General features: G+C 51.5%; 7 protein-coding genes across 7 annotated transcripts; 2 read left to right on the top strand and 5 right to left on the bottom strand.

Annotated features, from left to right (window-relative positions):
• Positions 1 to 295: 295 nt before the first annotated feature.
• On the bottom strand, positions 296 to 3,424 carry SCP_0305040 (hypothetical protein; the record flags this gene model as incomplete). Its single annotated transcript, XM_027755897.1, has 5 exons — positions 296 to 474; positions 551 to 2,456; positions 2,534 to 3,053; positions 3,103 to 3,177; positions 3,228 to 3,424. 5 exons carry the CDS (start codon positions 3,422 to 3,424, stop codon positions 296 to 298), a joined length of 2,877 nt encoding a protein of 958 aa, XP_027611698.1.
• A 1,209-nt stretch (positions 3,425 to 4,633) lies between these two features.
• SCP_0305030 (hypothetical protein) lies at positions 4,634 to 5,117 on the bottom strand (the record flags this gene model as incomplete). Its single annotated transcript, XM_027755896.1, has 2 exons — positions 4,634 to 4,665; positions 4,724 to 5,117. The coding sequence occupies 2 exons, from the start codon at positions 5,115 to 5,117 to the stop codon at positions 4,634 to 4,636; spliced, it is 426 nt and encodes a 141-aa protein (XP_027611697.1).
• Positions 5,118 to 5,938: 821 nt separating this feature from the next.
• On the bottom strand, positions 5,939 to 8,544 carry SCP_0305020 (Uncharacterized protein; the record flags this gene model as incomplete). Its single annotated transcript, XM_027755895.1, has 19 exons — positions 5,939 to 6,160; positions 6,214 to 6,255; positions 6,309 to 6,695; positions 6,756 to 6,804; positions 6,857 to 6,993; positions 7,046 to 7,128; positions 7,181 to 7,189; positions 7,257 to 7,313; positions 7,371 to 7,394; positions 7,461 to 7,523; positions 7,583 to 7,608; positions 7,666 to 7,712; positions 7,767 to 7,866; positions 7,922 to 7,949; positions 8,008 to 8,147; positions 8,200 to 8,249; positions 8,314 to 8,363; positions 8,422 to 8,470; positions 8,527 to 8,544. The coding sequence occupies 19 exons, from the start codon at positions 8,542 to 8,544 to the stop codon at positions 5,939 to 5,941; spliced, it is 1,581 nt and encodes a 526-aa protein (XP_027611696.1).
• An 863-nt stretch (positions 8,545 to 9,407) lies between these two features.
• SCP_0305010 (Probable coatomer subunit) lies at positions 9,408 to 10,106 on the bottom strand (the record flags this gene model as incomplete). Its single annotated transcript, XM_027755894.1, has 3 exons — positions 9,408 to 9,558; positions 9,612 to 9,837; positions 9,926 to 10,106. 3 exons carry the CDS (start codon positions 10,104 to 10,106, stop codon positions 9,408 to 9,410), a joined length of 558 nt encoding a protein of 185 aa, XP_027611695.1.
• Positions 10,107 to 10,914: 808 nt separating this feature from the next.
• On the top strand, positions 10,915 to 12,243 carry SCP_0305000 (Putative monoglyceride; the record flags this gene model as incomplete). The annotated part of the gene is made up of 7 exons (XM_027755893.1): positions 10,915 to 11,283; positions 11,334 to 11,534; positions 11,624 to 11,722; positions 11,775 to 11,825; positions 11,880 to 11,909; positions 11,965 to 12,039; positions 12,100 to 12,243. The coding sequence occupies 7 exons, from the start codon at positions 10,915 to 10,917 to the stop codon at positions 12,241 to 12,243; spliced, it is 969 nt and encodes a 322-aa protein (XP_027611694.1).
• Positions 12,244 to 12,667: 424 nt separating this feature from the next.
• SCP_0304990 (Negative regulator of differentiation 1) lies at positions 12,668 to 15,016 on the top strand (the record flags this gene model as incomplete). Its single annotated transcript, XM_027755892.1, has 6 exons — positions 12,668 to 12,736; positions 12,791 to 13,231; positions 13,298 to 13,837; positions 13,895 to 14,278; positions 14,344 to 14,615; positions 14,668 to 15,016. 6 exons carry the CDS (start codon positions 12,668 to 12,670, stop codon positions 15,014 to 15,016), a joined length of 2,055 nt encoding a protein of 684 aa, XP_027611693.1.
• A 738-nt stretch (positions 15,017 to 15,754) lies between these two features.
• Positions 15,755 to 17,659, bottom strand: SCP_0304980 (L-type lectin-like domain-containing protein; the record flags this gene model as incomplete). Its single annotated transcript, XM_027755891.1, has 12 exons — positions 15,755 to 16,037; positions 16,096 to 16,198; positions 16,262 to 16,283; positions 16,354 to 16,422; positions 16,482 to 16,599; positions 16,655 to 16,688; positions 16,747 to 16,840; positions 16,917 to 16,979; positions 17,029 to 17,076; positions 17,146 to 17,176; positions 17,235 to 17,296; positions 17,564 to 17,659. 12 exons carry the CDS (start codon positions 17,657 to 17,659, stop codon positions 15,755 to 15,757), a joined length of 1,023 nt encoding a protein of 340 aa, XP_027611692.1.
• Positions 17,660 to 17,849: the final 190 nt, after the last annotated feature.

The following is a 17,849-nucleotide window of genomic DNA, read 5'->3' as shown; positions in this document are numbered from 1 at the left end:
TATTTCCGCTGGGCGACCTACGAGAGACAACACACAACCGCGGTGCACGTACTAGTTTCAGCATGATTTACACAGGATATAAGTATGCCAAGACACGATATGAGTATGGAGAACATAAGGAAAGGAAGACGAACACGAGCTAGCGAATAAATAGATCCGTACCAAAGTGAACCGGTATCCATCCCACTCAGGCCGCTACCATTACAACTGTCCTGGTAAAACCAACATAGCAAGGAGAGCAATTTACTCTCACAGAGAGTTCAGATACGCAGCTCGCCAAACCAACGTCCCCTGCTCAGAAGAGACATACAAAGTTGCTCGGGAAGACATGTCGGCCGGGTTGTCTTCGAGCCTCGTCTAACAGTTCCCCGCTCCACCATCCGTCTTCGGGTGTCGCAGTAACGGCGATAATGTCCCCAGCCTGAAAGTCAAATTCCTCATCAATCGTAGCCTGGTAGTCATACAGGGCTTTCACTGCAGGCCGTAAGGGCCGTAGATCGAAGATACAGATCAGCAATTATTCGTCACTAACAATTACGATGGCACTAACCGTAAAACAACACACCCCGACCATCTTCCGTATACTGTCTTGTCGGAGGGGACGCTTGTCTCATTGGGCTCGGCGCGCGGTAGACCTGCTGTTGTTGTGGCTGTTGGGGCTGAACCAAACTACCCTGCTGTGGGTAGTATCCATTCATCGAAGCTCCTCTTTGCAAGCTCTGTACAACCCCGCTCTGGCGGGCATACTCGTGCGGCTGGGGCTGATAAACTGGTTGCTGCTGTGGCTGTGGCGGAGGGTGGGATTGTTGCTGAGGAATGTAATGCGTGGCAGGTGGTGCGTACGCGGCTGACGGAGGCACAGCCTGCTGTGGTGGTATTCCGTACTGCATGCCATATACAGGGGCCGGGGCAGATGGCGCATACTGCGTAGGTGGCTGGGTATGAGGTGGCATCATATGAGGGGGAACGACGTTCGGACCCTGACTGTAGCTCGGCCGCCGCTGTATGGATTGCTGGTGGGTCTGCACTTGGGGACCGCGATATGAATTTTGCTGCTGCGCATACACGTCAGCCATTTCATCCATCGCTACGCGGCCGTTCTGGTCGAGGACGATGCCAACACTGTTCGGGCTCGTTGGTCGCTGTTGCTGTGCAGTAGGCTGGGGAACAGATATGGATCCCTGGCGAATGCTTCCCGGTCCCCCGTGTCCCTGCGCATTGCCGTTGACAGTAGGTGGTGGTACCCTGTAGCTATTCCGGTGGGAAAGGTTACTGGCTGCTACGGCAGGGGGAGCAGGGCTAGCGCTGTGAGGTGGAGGAACAAACGGCTGTGGGCTCGTACTGCGTCCCTGCGCACCTATGCCTGCGTGGCCTTCAACGCTGAGCGGGCGTTCATGTGGATGTTGATTTTGAATACTTCCAGCGATGCTACCAGCTCTGCTCGTTGGTCTGCTAACGGATTTACGCTCCCCAGGGAACGACTGTCCATAATTAGCAAGGACTTCTTGAACGGGCATATTCGCCGACGGACCAGCATTGTTTTGTGAGGGAGGAGCAATGAAGGATGCAGTGGGCGGGTTAGGCGACGCAGGTCGGGAATTAGAGAGTTGTAACGGATACGCCCCAACAATAATTTCGGCTGAATTACGGTAGTCCCGATTTGGGGGACCACCACCGCCAGATCCACCAGGTGGAGGAGACAACTTTGCCGATGGATCCCGCTTTACAGGAGACGCAGGAACGGGGGCTTGCTGGGCTTGAGAATTCCATTGCCCACTGCGTCTCACGCTCCCCCCTCCAGCAGAAGCTGCATTCCTCAGATTGGCCATCTGTTGGGCAAGCGGGTCGCCATCCTGCCCCACTTTCACAGTATTGACCACGGAACCAGTTCCGTTCAGCGTCGGAGGACCAGGCCTCGCCTGTGGATCGCGGGAAAGGTCGACCTCGTAGGCATTGTCTCCTACCTTGAGCATCGTCTTATGAGTTGGATCGATCGGGTCGGCCTGCGGGTCGGCGGGACGCGTTCCCATTGCAGAAGGCTGTTGTGAGCGAGAGGTAATGGAAGGCGAGGAAGGTTGTCCGTTCATCTGTGGCTGCTCCTGAGCCGCCCGTGCACTAGTACGACTCCGTGACATAGACCGACTCAATCCAAGGTCGGCTTCTGCCTCCACCTTGCGGCCTCCCCCCATACCTACGCCACCGATGTTCGTGGTCGGTTCGAATTCTTCTTCTGGTGGGGGAGGGGGTGAAGCCTGTGTCCTTGCACGGTTCGATACACGGCTGAAATTCGCGGGTCGCGTGACCGGCCGTTGAGAGGGAATAGCGTCAGGGTTTGCATAATTGACGAAAGCGGGAGGGTCCGGTATCGCGCTGCCTGTCCCGTAATCACGAACAAAGTTTTCCATGTCTCTTTCTGGCTCAAGTTGTTCAAGTGAGATCCGCAACTTCTCGCATGACTAAAAGAAGAGGGAAGTGATGATTAGATTCTCGAGTTTACAATTCTCGAGCCAGGGAATTCAAGGAATTTGCGTACCTCGTCATCACTGACACAGATGGTTGATATTGCATTCGCATACGCCCACATATTGTCCTTTATGAACTCCATACGCTCTTCCTCTAGATCCTGGCAGCTATCGCAGAACGTCTTCCAATCCAATTCCCACCTCTGCACCGTGTCCTGTAGCGCGCGAGCAAAGTTTGCGAAATCGCGCTCGTTTGCCTGCACTGTCTGCTGCGCGCGCTCCAGTTTCGTGTGTATCCTATCAAGATCCTTGCCTTGCATGAGTGTGCTCTGAGCTGTGTACGAATTAATTCGTACACAATCGGCCTCGTATTTCTCCCGAGCCTTGTTTACATACGCCTCTTGCGTCTGCTTTGTTTTGAACTCTTTCTCCATTGCGGTTTGGAATGTCTTTTTGTGGTGCTGCTGCTTGTTAAGGAATGCAGTAGCCTGTCCCTCCAAGTCCGTTCTGATCTGCTGGGCGAGCGAGAGATGGAAACCGGCTTGTTTCTCAGTTTCCTGACGTAACGTGTCCAGAGAAGACCGTAACTCTCTGGGCCAACTGAGTATGTCATGCGCAGTGATCCGCTTTCACCACGTACCCGATTTCGTCTCTGCCCAACGTGGTCTTCGCTAGACTCGCCATCCGCTTCGCATATTGATCTTCAATAATGGCTCTGCAATAACATGAATTTATGTACGATACGCATGACACGTAGCTTCATACCTCTCTTTCCAAAAATTTCTGAGCTCATCCATGGTCCTCGCAGCACCCCGCATACGAGCGAAGAGGACATCGACACCACCATCGGCAATACCCCAGAAGGCATTGCAGAAGTCAAGAGAACGATTGGAAAGGTCGGGAGAACTGGCCCTTGCATACTTCGAGAGCGACGTGGTCGACGCTTGTCGTCGAGCAGACATAGTGGAACAGCTCTGAACGTGTGTTGAATGCTACGCTGTGCTTGCTTGCGCCGTGCACGCGGGCATTACCACACGACCCGTTTAAGCTGATACTTTACGGACTTATTAGTATTCCGCTTATCTGAGTATTAAAAATTCCTTTCTGAGTTCAAATGTGGGCAGAGATCATCTGCGGTGAGAAACTGAACTCACATCATAATGTGCCTGACTACGATAGGTGCTGCCACTGTTGCAACTCTTGACCAAGTGGCTGCGATGAAAGCTTGGATTCGTGATTATAGTTAAGAGGTACAGGAGGGTGTCGCTTTGCATATATAGCGCGTTCAGGACTGACCGTTTGTCGAAGACCAGATGTCGAACGACCCGGCTATGATATCGATCTCGCTTTCTTACCCCAGGACACACAACAATGTCCGTGTGGCTCTTGCTAGTACACTTATGTGTGGTCTGAGGACACAGTCTGATGAATGGCATTATATGCAGAACAACTATCTGCTTCGACGTTGCCGACCCAGGCTCACGACGCAGACGTCCCACCCCATCTGCAGACCCTGGGTTGAATGCCAACAATTAACTCAGGCATGCAAAGATGAATTCATGAGAACCTACCTCCTAGCTCACGATTACCTCTCCATCTTCACCGCAACCCAAAATTCTGCCTCGTACAGCCATTTCATCGTGGCCTGCTTGTCCGCCGTATACTCGCATTCAACTGTTCTTCGCCTTACCGTACTTACACCTGAATTGTGGCAGTCCTCTCCCATACTGAAGCCAACCATCTGGATCAAGCGCAAAACCTCATCCAGACCAAGCTCCACCGCAGCTTGACCTCCATTGGTCCAAAGGAGAGGTCCTAGGTTAATCCAGATGCCACCCGGCTTAAGTAGCTCGTGAATGTGTTCGATTGTCTCGATTATATTCAGAGAGGTGTCAATGAAAAAGAGGGTCACGACATAATCGTACCCCACCGGTTGCCCGGAGGATGGTGACGGAGGTGGATGGAGGGAGAGGAAGTCGCACTCAGCAAATTGCAATGCGTCAGACTTGCGAGGAACGACGTCCGGAAAACGCACAGCACGAAATAGGGCATCGTTCGTGCGTTGATGGGAAAACCAGCTGGCATACGGCTGCACGACATGCTGGTTTGGGCTCTCCGTCGTCTCGCCGGAGAGTAGGAAACGAAATGCCAGATTCATAAAGAAAGACAGTTCATTCGCTGTTGTTGAATAACCTGTCAACACCTTCAGAACAACACAGGTGAAGCTAGCCGCTCAAACATGAAGATAATCCGGAACGCACCAAGTTGAGATATCTCCCATGCAAGTCTACCGAGTCCAGAGCCTGGCACAAGGACTCTCTTCGTCGGCCTCAACTCAGCATCTACCTCCTTGAGGAGATCGAGTATCGGATCAAATATTGTGGTGCGCTCCTGCTTGCCCTCCTCACTCCAGTCTCTGACAAAATGTTTCAGAGACTCCCCTACTCTGCCCACGTCACCGTAGGTGTCTCCAGAGCTGAGGTATGAACCTCGTAGCGGTTCTCGATAATCATTGCGCCCAAGCTTAGCGATGGCCTCAGTGATCTTCGCGTTTATAAGTACCGCATGCTCCAACTGCTCTAGCTTCTTGGTGTAACCAAGCTCGTAGCCTATCTGCTTGTGCGCCCATCGAAGTCTTTCATACGAAGAACGCATAGTTGAGATCTCCTGTCGCGAGAGCCCCACATAATGTTCGTAAGAGAGCAGCGCCCTAACTAGAGGAAAATGCCCGGTCCTAGCCGCAGTCGAACCGTAGAGAATGCGATAGGTCTCTCTCCGCAAGTCTCGTAGTCGCCGTAAAGGATTCCCTCCGAGCTGAAAACAGACAAAAAATAGTATTAGAGGGAACAGGTATGCGAGAAGGCGATCTGAACTGAGCAGCTGGTTTACGTCGACCGACATGTGGACGGATCGAGTACGGTAAACAACTGCAGCTGCCTGACAAGGAAATTGCTGGTGTCTCACTCCATACATAACTTACGGAAATAATATAATCTGCAGTCTGTCAAGGTTACCAGTAGGAATCATCATACAATTCGACATTCGAGACACGCGCAGTATTGATCGGGCTAAGCAAGAACTAGGTAGGTAGGTAGGTAGGTACATAAGTAATACCGGCATGGTCTAAGTCCCAGTAACACTATTACTCCAATGACATGATCATGAACTACAACCCAGGGAAGTACGTCTCGTCGACCGTCGGAGATATCACCTTCGAATAAAGGAAGGCAGGGTTTACGAGGAAGCTCCCTTCGCGGTCGACGTAGAGCACTGGACGCGCATCTCTGCCTCTATCGATTTCCGCGCCTTTGCTGCCGTCTCTACGAAGTGGAACCTAACCAGGAAGTTATTCATTGTACGTAAGTTCTATTCAATGCCGTCCTCTGATGATAGAGACTCAGGTGTACATCGCGAATGACAGAACAACGCACTGGTCCAATTCACTATCGCGTAACATATCCGACCGGAATCAGACCCTACTTCCAATACTCTTCAGCGTACAATCCGAGGATGGCGTTCGCCAAAAGAGGGGAGTATAATGAAACATCAGCTGCGGTGTAGTTCTTGTCGCTCTGTACACGGTTGAGGATTACCAGCAAATCCGACTCGATGAAGTTCACGAAAACCAGATCGACTGGAGTGTCTGCAGTGACATTGGGCGGGTAGGACGCGATGTAGTTGGGGGAATCGTAGTAGGGCTACAATGTCGAAAGAGTTAGAAGTGAGACACCGTACAGTCTGGAATCCCCACCATCGCTGCATGAAGCGTGTCATCACCAGCGCCCGGGCACCCCTGCGCATCTGCATGTCAGCGATCGCCAGACGCAGAACGGCATCCCCACGTACATCCTCAGTGACATATCCCAGTGTCAAGTTCTCAGGCACTGACGACCTCTTCTGGGCACCAGTTTTCCTATCCATCTCCCGCAGCCAAGAATCGAATCGCAAGCTAACATCTCCACGAGCATATCGTTCCATCTCACGGTCCAGTGACTCTGTCGAACGTTTCTCGCTAGCGCCATCCCCGTTCAATGCGGGGAGCACCTGGTTGGCGACGCTGAAGGGGACGTCAGGAATGTATAAGAAAGAATCCGTGAAGGGGGCTGAGGTGAGCTGATCATTCTTCGTGAAGGCGCCGCCGTAGATGTCGAAGCGCAGTTCACCGCCGTTGCAATGGATAATGTTCGGCGTCATGTTACGCGAGTTATTGATCGAAAGTGAGTAGGGCAACGCCTGTATTGTCAAGAAAGGGGATTATTATAATAGAGTCACCGACGGTTCAGGTGTCTGTACCTCAGCAACGTAGAGGGTCAGCACAGAGCCGTTGGAGGGGTAAGGATTGCTGTAGAAGAGGATAAAAAGGTACAACACACCAGAAGAAATTCATAACTCACCGAGATAATGTGTAATCCTGGGGGGCATATCCGTACAAGTAGCTGAGGTCGTAGTTGATCGCGAGCTGCTCCAAGCCCTGAGTGATTTCCTTGCCGGACAAAGTGTCAAACGTGTAGTTGTTGTGAGTGCTGTGATACTGTTAAACGGCGTAACAGTTAGGGCATGGGTAACGATTTCTACATACCCACCTCATAGGTTACACGGTTGTTGTCGAGGTAACGTCGGCTGAAGGTTAAATTTTGGTTACCGGGAACATCAAGGGATCGAACACCTGTGTCGCTGCTTCAGACTTCTGTCATATAGCAGAGAAGTGAACCCCTTACTCATCCAGCCTACAAATCACGGACTTCAGTCTCACATCAGGAACATTCGAGGCCCGGGGTAGTAGGTATTACGCACCGATAGTCTCCATGTACCGACCACTTTCAAGTGCCATAGTCCGCCCATCGTACTGCTCTAATAGAGCACAAAATCAGTACTCAAAGAGTGGATTCCCTAGCTGCGTCGACTTACGGCAATCCCGGATATGAGTGTGCCCTGATCGTCCGGGGAAGGTTAGTTCGACAGTTTGATGATGACTTGAACGCACTACAACATACTCACCACCGAATATCATGATAGGCGTCGTGGGATGTACAGCCCTCACGGCATTGAATACGACCGGCCCTGTCGAATAGAAAGTTCACATCATGCATACTTCGAATGCAAGCTGCAGGGAGCCTCACAATTATCAAGGCTGACGGGCATGTGTCTGCATAGAGAGTGTACCGTAAGCGGCAAGTACACCCATGAACTACATATCACGTACCCAATCAGAACAAAGACGTCAGGCTCCTCCTCGATAGCTTCCTCAAACTGCATTTAATCGTCATATGAGAACTCGGCATATATCATCCGCACCAGACTCACCCATGATTCCTTGACCATATTGGCGACTGTCTGCACAGTCGTGTTGACGTCGTTTCCAGTAAAGTCATAGAGAACACCGATGGAGGTAACAGAACGGCCCCTAAAATTGGATGTCAATTTCGATGGGACACGGTACGCGTAGTGGGAGCGCTGACTTCCTGGTCTTGAATTTGACATACCGTTCTGTAAAAGAAATAGTGTAGTGTCGACAAAACCGGACGCCATAAGTGAATGCACTTACCCCCAACGGGAACGCTGACAGGATTGTTACTCTCGTCAAATACAGTAATGTTAACATTCGAAGACAGGTACCGCCCGTTCATGTACGGAACGAAGTTGGTGTACATGTCATATGTGTCAGCATAAATATACAGCTCGTGGCTAATAAAAATATCAGTATCAACTGCAGCGGAGACGACGACCTTGCACGTACTTTCCGATACACATGAGGTCGTATGGCACCTGCAACATGAACTTGTTGGTCTAGAGGTATGAAATTGTGACTACTTCTGAGTAGCCGGGATCGTTGAAGGTAACGAAATCCTACTTCTTGCCCGTCCACTCCACCAGGAGGGTAACCATCTGACAATCCCGTACCTACATTTCCTGGTGTTAAACCCAGGCCAATGAAGAGCGCACTGGGTTGTTCCATTACCATCGTGCAAATCTCCGCTATCCACGATGAGGAGGTCAACATCTTTCTCCTGCGCGATAACTACTCGTCAGTACTAAATCATGGTAGCAAGTAATGACTACCCACGATAGCAACCTCCTTCATATGCGCGACGAACGACGCGAAATCACCCAGATCACCACTGTGCGCTCATGAGTGTCATTTTCTAACTTGGACGCACACTCGAACCTGAAACTAGGCTCTGGAAAAGACGTATGCTGGTGCCCAAGGAGCCATCCATGAGTATCCGTGCTGTGGATGACGTTCCTGCGCTGAGTATCAGAGGTGAGTTATGCACACAGAGGATTGTAAACGCACAAATCCCCCCAAACCAGGGGCCGGTAGGGAGGAGTGAGGGGTACCTGAGGATAGAGACGCTTCGAATGCTGGTGCTCATCGTGATGATCATGTGCGAGCACACATGTCGCGACCGCCGTGAGCGCGGCAAAGAACCTGAACGCGAACTGCATTCGCCTGGCACGTCGGAGGAGTCTCTTCATGATGGCAGCGTTATATATGCGAAATCCCCTGACAGAAAATTGATTGGACGCATCGTCTTCCAATTGATGGAAGAACGTGAGGAGAAAGAGTGCGTGTGGACCACAATGAACGTGCGCAACTACACTGGGGAACACATGGGCGTGGGCTATCATGCAGGAACGTCCGACAGTCAGTCACGGTAATGATCACATGGCGCAGGTACGCGGAACATTCGTTACTCCCACCATTGTCAGAAGCACGCAGCAAACAACTTCCAACCCCACCAAAATAGCAGACCCTGAGCAACTTCGCGTGATACAGTCATGTCAGTTGGTAAACCCGTGAAGTCCTGCTGAAGGTAATGAGAAGGCATACGCCTTTGATATGTTCTCAAGTATGGTGTTACAATGATCTATCGCTGGTGAAGGAATAAGGATGAGCATCTTAAAGAGATCCGGAAGAAGACATACAAGAATAATAAATACTCATTACAACTGTCCTATCCGGTGCTGCACTTTTTCCTTCACTGTCTGGTACGCGCTCAGCAGCGTCTGCTCGTTGATGACAATCTCCGTCGTGTCTGCCCTTGGCCGACTGACTCGTGACGCGATAGTGGTCGAGTCCGTCTCAACGATGATCCTAGAACAGCAATATTGGAGTACGTCGTTGGGCGGACGATGACAGAGACGTACCCGTCGTCGATAGTCTCGTCTAGACACAGTAATACCAAGTCCAGATTTTCTAGCACCGCGCGCTTCTCCACTTGGTTCCGCAGAAGTAAGTGGACTGCGTCAGAGAAAGCAACAAGCGCAGAGTGCAGCATCAATTCATTCTCGGTTGGGTCACCAATGAGATAGAATATAAGGTCTAGCGAGTGCTTGTAAACCGCCAGATGTGAATCGAATAGAATGATGTCGCCTGCGGTTTCATGACACCGTGTTAAGCGCGAACAACATCAACTGAGATATGTGCGGATATCACTCTGAACGAGCTGCATCGGACGAACCTCCGGCTTTCTTTGTCTTCTGCCATAGACCCTTCTCAAACGCACGCTGCTCCTTCAACGTTGTGAGTTTCTTGGACTCTCCTTGGGGATGGCTTCTGGGATGGTAGTACTTCGCCAACACGCGATGGCCATCCGTGTCAATGATGAGAAAGGCGGTGACGGCGTATAAGGACAAGTTCATTTCAGCACAAGATATCTGCTCGCCAGCCTGAGCGTGCTATGACACGTCCTTAGCAAGTTCTTAGCGTGAATGAAGGGGAGCGCGTAAGTACTAGGTTCGGAACAAGCCGCCTTCTCCACGTGCATTTTAGTGCTCCGCACACCTTCGTTGCCGGCGCGCCGGCACGGAGGCTTGCTCCGGACCTACAGCAAAAGTCAACTTTTGCTTACCATTATTCACCCTTATTGGCTTTAATTGCCCAAATAATAACGGAGACCTCCTTAAGGAGATAAGGAAGCTAAATGGAGGTAACCAAAAAGTTGATTTTTGCTGATGCAGTACACGCGCGTCACAACGGGTCCGTTGCGTTCCCTCAGAGCAGTCTCAGTGAGACTGTCTCAGAGCAGGTCACAACCCCGTCTTTGCTGGCTCAGATCTGGTGTCACGCCGGTTCAAGGTTGAGAGCCAATTTTCGTGCCCGGCCTGCGGACGGGGCGCTAACTAGTTGGAATAACAAGTCCGTGTCACGCCCCACTAGCCTCGGTTGCTATCCGATGTGAAACGCCAGAGCGGTAGCGAGCGCATCACACCCGCCAGCGCCCACCCGCTGGGGTCGGTGCCACCATCATACACGCGTACAAGTACTAGTAATATCGAACGGCCGTAGCATTCTATTTTGGAGCGGAGTACGAATGGACTTTTCCGTTCACCTCATCAACACCCTACCAACACCGCACACTAAAATCCCCCTAGCAAAGGCCTGTCCTCAGATTCCACACGGTTACATCCAGGCTTTGTCCAAAGGCATATACAGTTGACATCTGTGCAAATGTCTGACACCCCAGTCGTTACAGAAGCCTGGTTGCCGGGCTTCGACGGACACCAGTTCTACACAAGGACTTACCCCGCCGCTGACTCCAGCGCCCCTCGGGGAGTTATCCTTTTCGTCCACGGTTTTGCAGAGTACACTGCTCGATATGCCCATGTTCATCGCATCTGGGCTGCGAGAGGTTATACCCTCTTTACATACGACCAGCGCGGGTTCGGCCAGACGGCGGTTGATCTGGAGCATCGCAGTAAGGGAAGTGCATACGGAAAGACGTGTCTCAGAGACCAGTTGAGCGATGTCCAGTGGTGGGTGCAGTACCTGAAGGGTCAATATCCGGACTCTCCTCTGTTTTTGATGGGTCATTCCATGGTGAGTGGTGTCGTCCTGTGCATGCTGCTCTTCTAAGAAAGAGCCTGTAGGGCGGAGCGCTTTCTCTAGCCTTCGCCACCCGCGTGAAGGCTCCGCCATCTCCAGAGACTGTTCAGATGCTTTCTGGGATCATCGCGTCGAGTCCTTTCCTCGAGCAGACTACTCCAGTCTCAAGGTTGCTTCGATGGGTAGGGGAAAAAGCCGCTATGGTCTTACCGCATATGCCGTTCCCTGCGGAGGTACTACCCGAGGTAAGTGTTCCAAGAGCATTAATCTGTATGCCATTTACGCCATCTGTGTCTGCATCCATGCTGCTATGCTGTACTCACATCGAGTCTAGCACTTATCACATGACCCCGTCGTTAATGAGGCCGCGGCGAACGACCCCCTTTTGAAGCAGAGGGGCACCTTGCGCGGGCTGGCAGATATGCTCAACTTGGTGAGAATTATTGGATAATTGTTCTCAACACAACTCTGTGACCTGTGATTAGGGCGAGCAATTGCTGTGGAATGATTATAAGCGCTGGCCGAAGCAAATTCCGGTGTGTGGTGATTCATCCCAGTGCGCGTAAACCTTATAACACACGTCCTATCAGCTCCTTATCCTGCATGGGACCGATGACAAGGTGAGCGAGGTTCCACGTGTTGTACCTTGACTTGGTAAGAGGGATGCTCGTACAGATTGCGTCGTGCAAAGCAGTGGAAGAATTCTACGGCAAGCTTGATGCGGAAGACAAGAAGATCTCGTTGTATTCGGTATGCTTCTCGTGGTTCTATGGAAGGCGTGCGAAATGTGACGATCGGACACGATCACAGGACGGATACCACGAACTTGCAAACGAGCCTGATGGAGTGAAGGAGAAATTTGTGGACGAGTGCATCGAGTGGGTGGAGGCCCGTCTCAGCAGGCGTTTGGGCGAGGTGCCCGAGGCGAGTAACATACCAGTGTCGAGGCTGTAGATGGACTAGCGGATATTTCTTCGGTAATGTCATATGGAATTATATCATTTGACGAGTGGTCCGTGCGCTGGTGTGTGGGAAAGGAAGGTGGTGTAGTGAGCGGCGGTGGTATCGAGCGCCAGGCATCGCTCCTTGTTTATCGTTCTTCAGTTCTCGTTTCCGCTGTCGCCTGCCCGTTGTCCCTGACTCTTCTTCCTTCGTGGTTGGGCAGCCGTGAATTCAAGAGCTTTCCTTTAAATAATCATATATATCGCACCCCACTGCCCTCTTTTTTGTGCGTGTCATTTTTTAAAAACCAACACACTCTTTTGCTAGAGTTTCCGCCCGCTTTCGCGCACCCCCACACTCTCTAACTTGTCTTCTATCTTTTTCTTCTCCGTTACCTACTCCCCCATCCATTTTCTCCATATCCCCTCATCGCACCATGGACGACTCGCAAACAGCTTACGCCCAATATCCAACCTACGCTGGTCTTGAACTCGACATGATGAAGGTGCGTCGTCTCCCAATAATTCATGCGTGTATTGACGCGGTGCATTTCACCCAGAGGACTATGGATGCTGTTGGTGGTCCTGACGCGAAAAAGGCCCGTTGGTCACCCACTTCGTTCGGTCCTAACGGACTTTCGAACCCCAATGCGGCTGCGCGCGATGCGTTTGCTAACTATGGATATGGCCCGCAGGCAAACATTAACCAGGCAGGCTATGCCAGTAACTCCCCGCCTGGCGGTTTCAATGCGAACCCGCTATATTCCACTCCGTCGTTGACCATCAACACTGCCACGGCTCCCAACGGCATGCAGCCGCAGATGAGCCCCAACACCGCTGGGCCGTACACACCTCAGCAGCAGCAACCGCCCTCTGCAAGCGGAAACCCTAACGCACAATACGGCGCGTTCCCTTTCAATATGATGGGTGTGGGTATCCCTGCGATGAACCTCCTTACAGCATATCCGGCGTACAACGCCCAGATGGCGAACTTTGCCCAGGTGAGTGCATTCGTCTTCTGGAGAAATGATAAACTCAAACACATAAATTTCTAACGTACGCATTAGAATATGGGTCAACAGCGCGTGCCATCCCTCACTATACCCCAGCTACAAGCTCCTGGCCCATATTCGCCAGCTACATTATCTGCAGCGCTTGCTGGTCAGAACAATGCGACAGGGAGGACGGTCTATGTTGGGAACCTTCCCGCCACGGCGTCCGTGGATGAACTTTTGAACTTGGTGCACTTTGGGCCTCTCGAGTCCATCCGAGTACTTCCTGAGAAGTCTTGTGTCTTCTTGTCCTTCTTGGATGGCGCCACGGCAGCAGCTTTCCACGCGGATGCTCTTATCAAGAAGGTCTCTCTGCACGGACAAGAGCTCAAGATTGGCTGGGGTAAGCCGTCCGCTGTCCCAAGTCAGGTTGCTCTCGCGATTCAGCAGAGCAATGCAAGCCGGAACGTCTATCTGGGTGGTTTAGATGAGAGCGTCACGGAGGAGCTGCTGAGGGACGACCTCAGCCGTTTCGGGTTGATCGATCAAGTCAAGATCGTTCGCGACAAAAACATTGGCTTCGTACACTTCCTGAGCATCTCTGTTGCCACGAAGGTATGTTACACACCTTCTGATTATGGTCACACACGTCGTTTACGCCGACATAAATAGGTGGTCAACACTCTACCAACGGAGCCGGCCTGGGCGGGCAAACGCGTGAACTATGGCAAGGACCGTTGCGCTTACATCCCCAAGTCACAGCAAGCTGCAGCTCAGGCTGCCCAGGCTGCCGCAGCGCAGTCACTCGTGGCGCAGTCTGCGGCTGCAACACTGACACCTCTGCAGGCGGCCCAGCCGAACCCGTTCGCGTCTCCGCTCTCGCCGTACATGGCTTTCTCGCCGGATGCGCTTCAGGGCATGACAGGTAGCCAGGGCTTGAACCGTACTGTCTATCTGGGTAACATACATCCCGAGACGACGACAGAAGACTTGTGTAATGCTATTCGTGGCGGTGTTTTGCAGAGCTTGAGGTATATGCAGGATAAGCACATCGCTGTCAGTACTACGGTATTTGTTCTGGCGTTGTTCATATCCGCTCACAATTTTCTTACTACCTACAGTTTGTGACTTTTATCGATCCGGCGGCTGCTCTGACTTTCTTCCAAGTCGCATCATACCAGGGCCTGACACTCAACAACAGACGTCTCAAGATTGGTTGGGGAAAGAACTCCGGGCCCCTACCACCCGCCCTGGCTCTTGCAGTTCATTCAGGTGCCACGAGGAATGTCTATGTCGGCAACATCGAGGATTTCGACACGTTCAATGAGGATAAATTGAAGAGGGATTTTGGCGAGTATGGTGACATCGAACTCGTCAATTTCCTCAAGGAGAAGCGAGTATTTCGTCGTCCTTCTGGGTATTTCCTTCGCTAACCTTGGTGTCAGGAACTGCGCGTTTGTGAATTTCACAAACATTTCGAACGCTATCAAGGCCATTGATGGCGTGAAGAACAAGCCCGACTACGCCAATCTGCGCATCGCGCATGGCAAGGACCGATGTGCGAATCCGCCTCGATCAGGCCCACAGGGTGGTTCGGGTACTCGTCGCTCTGCCAGTGGCAATGGCCTGGCATCCGCTGGGCCCATCAGCGATGCGAAGGCAGAGACCGAAGGGGAGAAGATAGACGGTACGATACTTGACGGAAGCGACATCAAGGAGGAGCCCATTGAAATCAGCGTATCTCCTGCGGGAGAGGCGACGGCGACCGAAGGCATCACTTCGCCGATAAATTAGCTACTCAAAACTTCCGACTCTGCTCGCTCGACGTCCCCCGGGCTGTACGACCTGCTTTCCGGATACCCGTGTCCTTCCTTGCCTTTGTGTATGTAAACGCCATATGGTCCTCCGCTCTCTTCTCTCCTTTCTCCGGATCGAAGCCAGCCGCGATGCTACTCCTTGAAAAACTTAACGAGTGGATGGAGAGGAATATGGTACCGGATCCGCATGTTTCCTGCCTGTCACCGTTTCCTTGTTCTTCCGACGTCCTAACCCGTAGTGGAAGATCGATCGGAGGAAGCGTGGATGGTGGATGGTGAGTTGGGACAAATCACTGTCCAATATATATCCGCGGTCCTTGGGCTATTGGTTGTTCCTTCTTTATCAACTTGTTCTTCGCCCCCTGCTTCCTTCCATTTTGCACTTCATACTTTGTCCTCTTCTACTGTTCCGTGTGTTCATAGCTGACAGGCATCGTTCTTGTTGCCATAACTCCTTGCGTATGATACACAGATGGATTCGCTCTGCTCCTCGATACCGGTACGATACTCGACTGACATAACGATGCCTTAATTCTGCGTGTAACCAAAATGCAATACCAACCAAATGCCAACGCATGTAAGAGGCGTTGAATGGAAGTCCGGCTGCTTTCTTGAGTCAACGGAGTGTTGGTCTTACCAGTCATGTAGGACTGGTAGATTCCAGAAAGACCGCAATAAGTCACGACAATAGGTATATACAGCACCCCGTATGTTATCAGAATCTCTTGCCATCGGCATACAATCTACCGAATCCTGTTGCACCCTTGCCTATGAGGGTGGCACCAAACGGCCTTCCCGACGCCTGCGATAGCACCCACGTCTTGTACGCGTACAAAACACCAGCAACGACTAATAAGAACAGCACCACCTTGAGGATGGTCCATATCCATGACGGGGCCTTGGATATCCGCAGAATAGCCGATCGCGTCCCCGCGAGCTTGTCGCGTTGAGCATCGGGACTTGAGAGTATCGCGGAGTATGTTGTTACACTGACAATGCTATAGAAAACGTGCTCAGCATCGAGTGCCTCGGATCTGGGAAAGGCGAGGTGCGTACTCGTGGCTATCGAACACGTCGCCTGTCATAGCGGAGAAGCCGAGGTAAGGCGCGCTGGGAAGCGAAATGTCATGGACAGTGAAGCAATCAGTCCAATCGTCCCCTATTCCGTTCAGTATGAATCAGTATGCTGCAACGAATGAGGACTAGGTGGCTGAGCACTGACATGCTTTGTATTGCACTTTGACCTATTAGTCGAATTCATGTGGCAATGGCTGAAATCAGTAACCATCCTAAACCATTCACGCCGCTACTTACATTCAAGTAGGTGTCTTTAATGTAAGTGATCTTTAATTTGGTAGCGACATTTGTGCGGCGGTAATTTGCCTGTAAACCATGAGCAATGGCCAAATTAACACGTCAATCGTCAATCGTCAGTAGCCTACCGAGCAAGCACCGATACTTGTCCTCTCTCCATCACGCTCCTGATCATATGTAGTTTTTCCGTCACCAAGCATAGCGTTCAACCGGGGGAACGAGTACGAATGTCTCGAGTTCGCATATCTGCATGAAATTATTGAACATACGTCCTTTGTCGCGAAACATAGTGAGAACTCACGTGTCGAGGAAGACACCTAGACCGTCGAATTCATCTTCGATGTGCGATATGTCAATCCAACCAGATGAGACAGAAAAACAGACAAAACAAACCAATGCTGCCGAATACTGGCCCCGGTTGTGCACGGGCTGTTGTGAACCAAACCGCTAGACCATCACCAAAGAGATGACTCGTTTCACCGGAAATCTAAGAGATGAATATTTAGCACGAGATAATTCTCGCGATGGGTATAGAACAGTTCTGGCTAGCATGGGGCACACACTTTGAACTCCACTTCGACAACGAAGTTGGCCGCAGTCAGTGGTACACGGGACCATAACCAACCCTGAGTAAACGTTAGCGCCACGGATTGATTATTCGAGGTGCTTATGTACCATTTGTGATGGCCGCTCCCGAGTCAACCGAATGTGCTTGTTTGTGTTCTGGATATCGTAGAGTAGACACGGTCATGGCTGATCCAAATCTCAGCAGCTCGACCAAATGAGACATACAATGTATGCATCTGCACCAAAGTCCCACCACCTGACAAGATTATGCAATTGTTCACAAGCCCCAGTCGTGAAGTTGTCAGTAGACGAACCGATTCTGTAGGTCCTGATCGATGTATGGTGCGTAGATCGAGTGCGTTCGGAGAGCGATGGTCTGACAAGGAAATGTTAGAGCATGTCGGTGGAGAACACAGCAAGTCCTGAGCATTCGTCCAGAGATCATCTATGCCACCACTAGCTCTGCTGGTGTGATTCACATCCTTCCATATCCTTCCACACGTATTCTGCTTGTCCAGCAGAAGCTTGGTGCATGGAGGCCCAACAACGTACCCATCTACTCCTCCGACATAGCTGTCTCTTTATGCCCTCGCCCGCGTAACCAGATACCAATGACCGCTTTTGAGAGAGCTATAGCACTCACGCGATCAACCGTCCGGTTACCCAGCTTTGGATCCAGCGCGAGAACTCCGAAGGGGAGTAACCCCAGCCCGAACAGCATGGACTTCAGCAGCATCATTGTGGTGAGTGACGGCCGACCGAAACAAAAGAGAGACGAGAATAAAGATAGATGTATCGAAAGCCACCAGTCGCTGAATTTACAGACTACCGAGGCTTGCCAGAGGCTTGACCAACTGACAGCAGCACAATGAAGCAAGGAACAAGATCTCGCATTTCGATCGCGCAGATACATAGCTACAGGTCTCTCG

This window comes from Sparassis crispa (assembly GCF_003851025.1).
Source record: "Sparassis crispa DNA, contig_000002F, whole genome shotgun sequence".
NCBI classification, from domain to species: Eukaryota; Fungi; Basidiomycota; class Agaricomycetes; order Polyporales; family Sparassidaceae; genus Sparassis; species Sparassis crispa.
The sequence above is the reverse complement of the archived record's forward strand: the minus strand, read 5'-3'. Positions and strand labels throughout refer to the sequence as shown.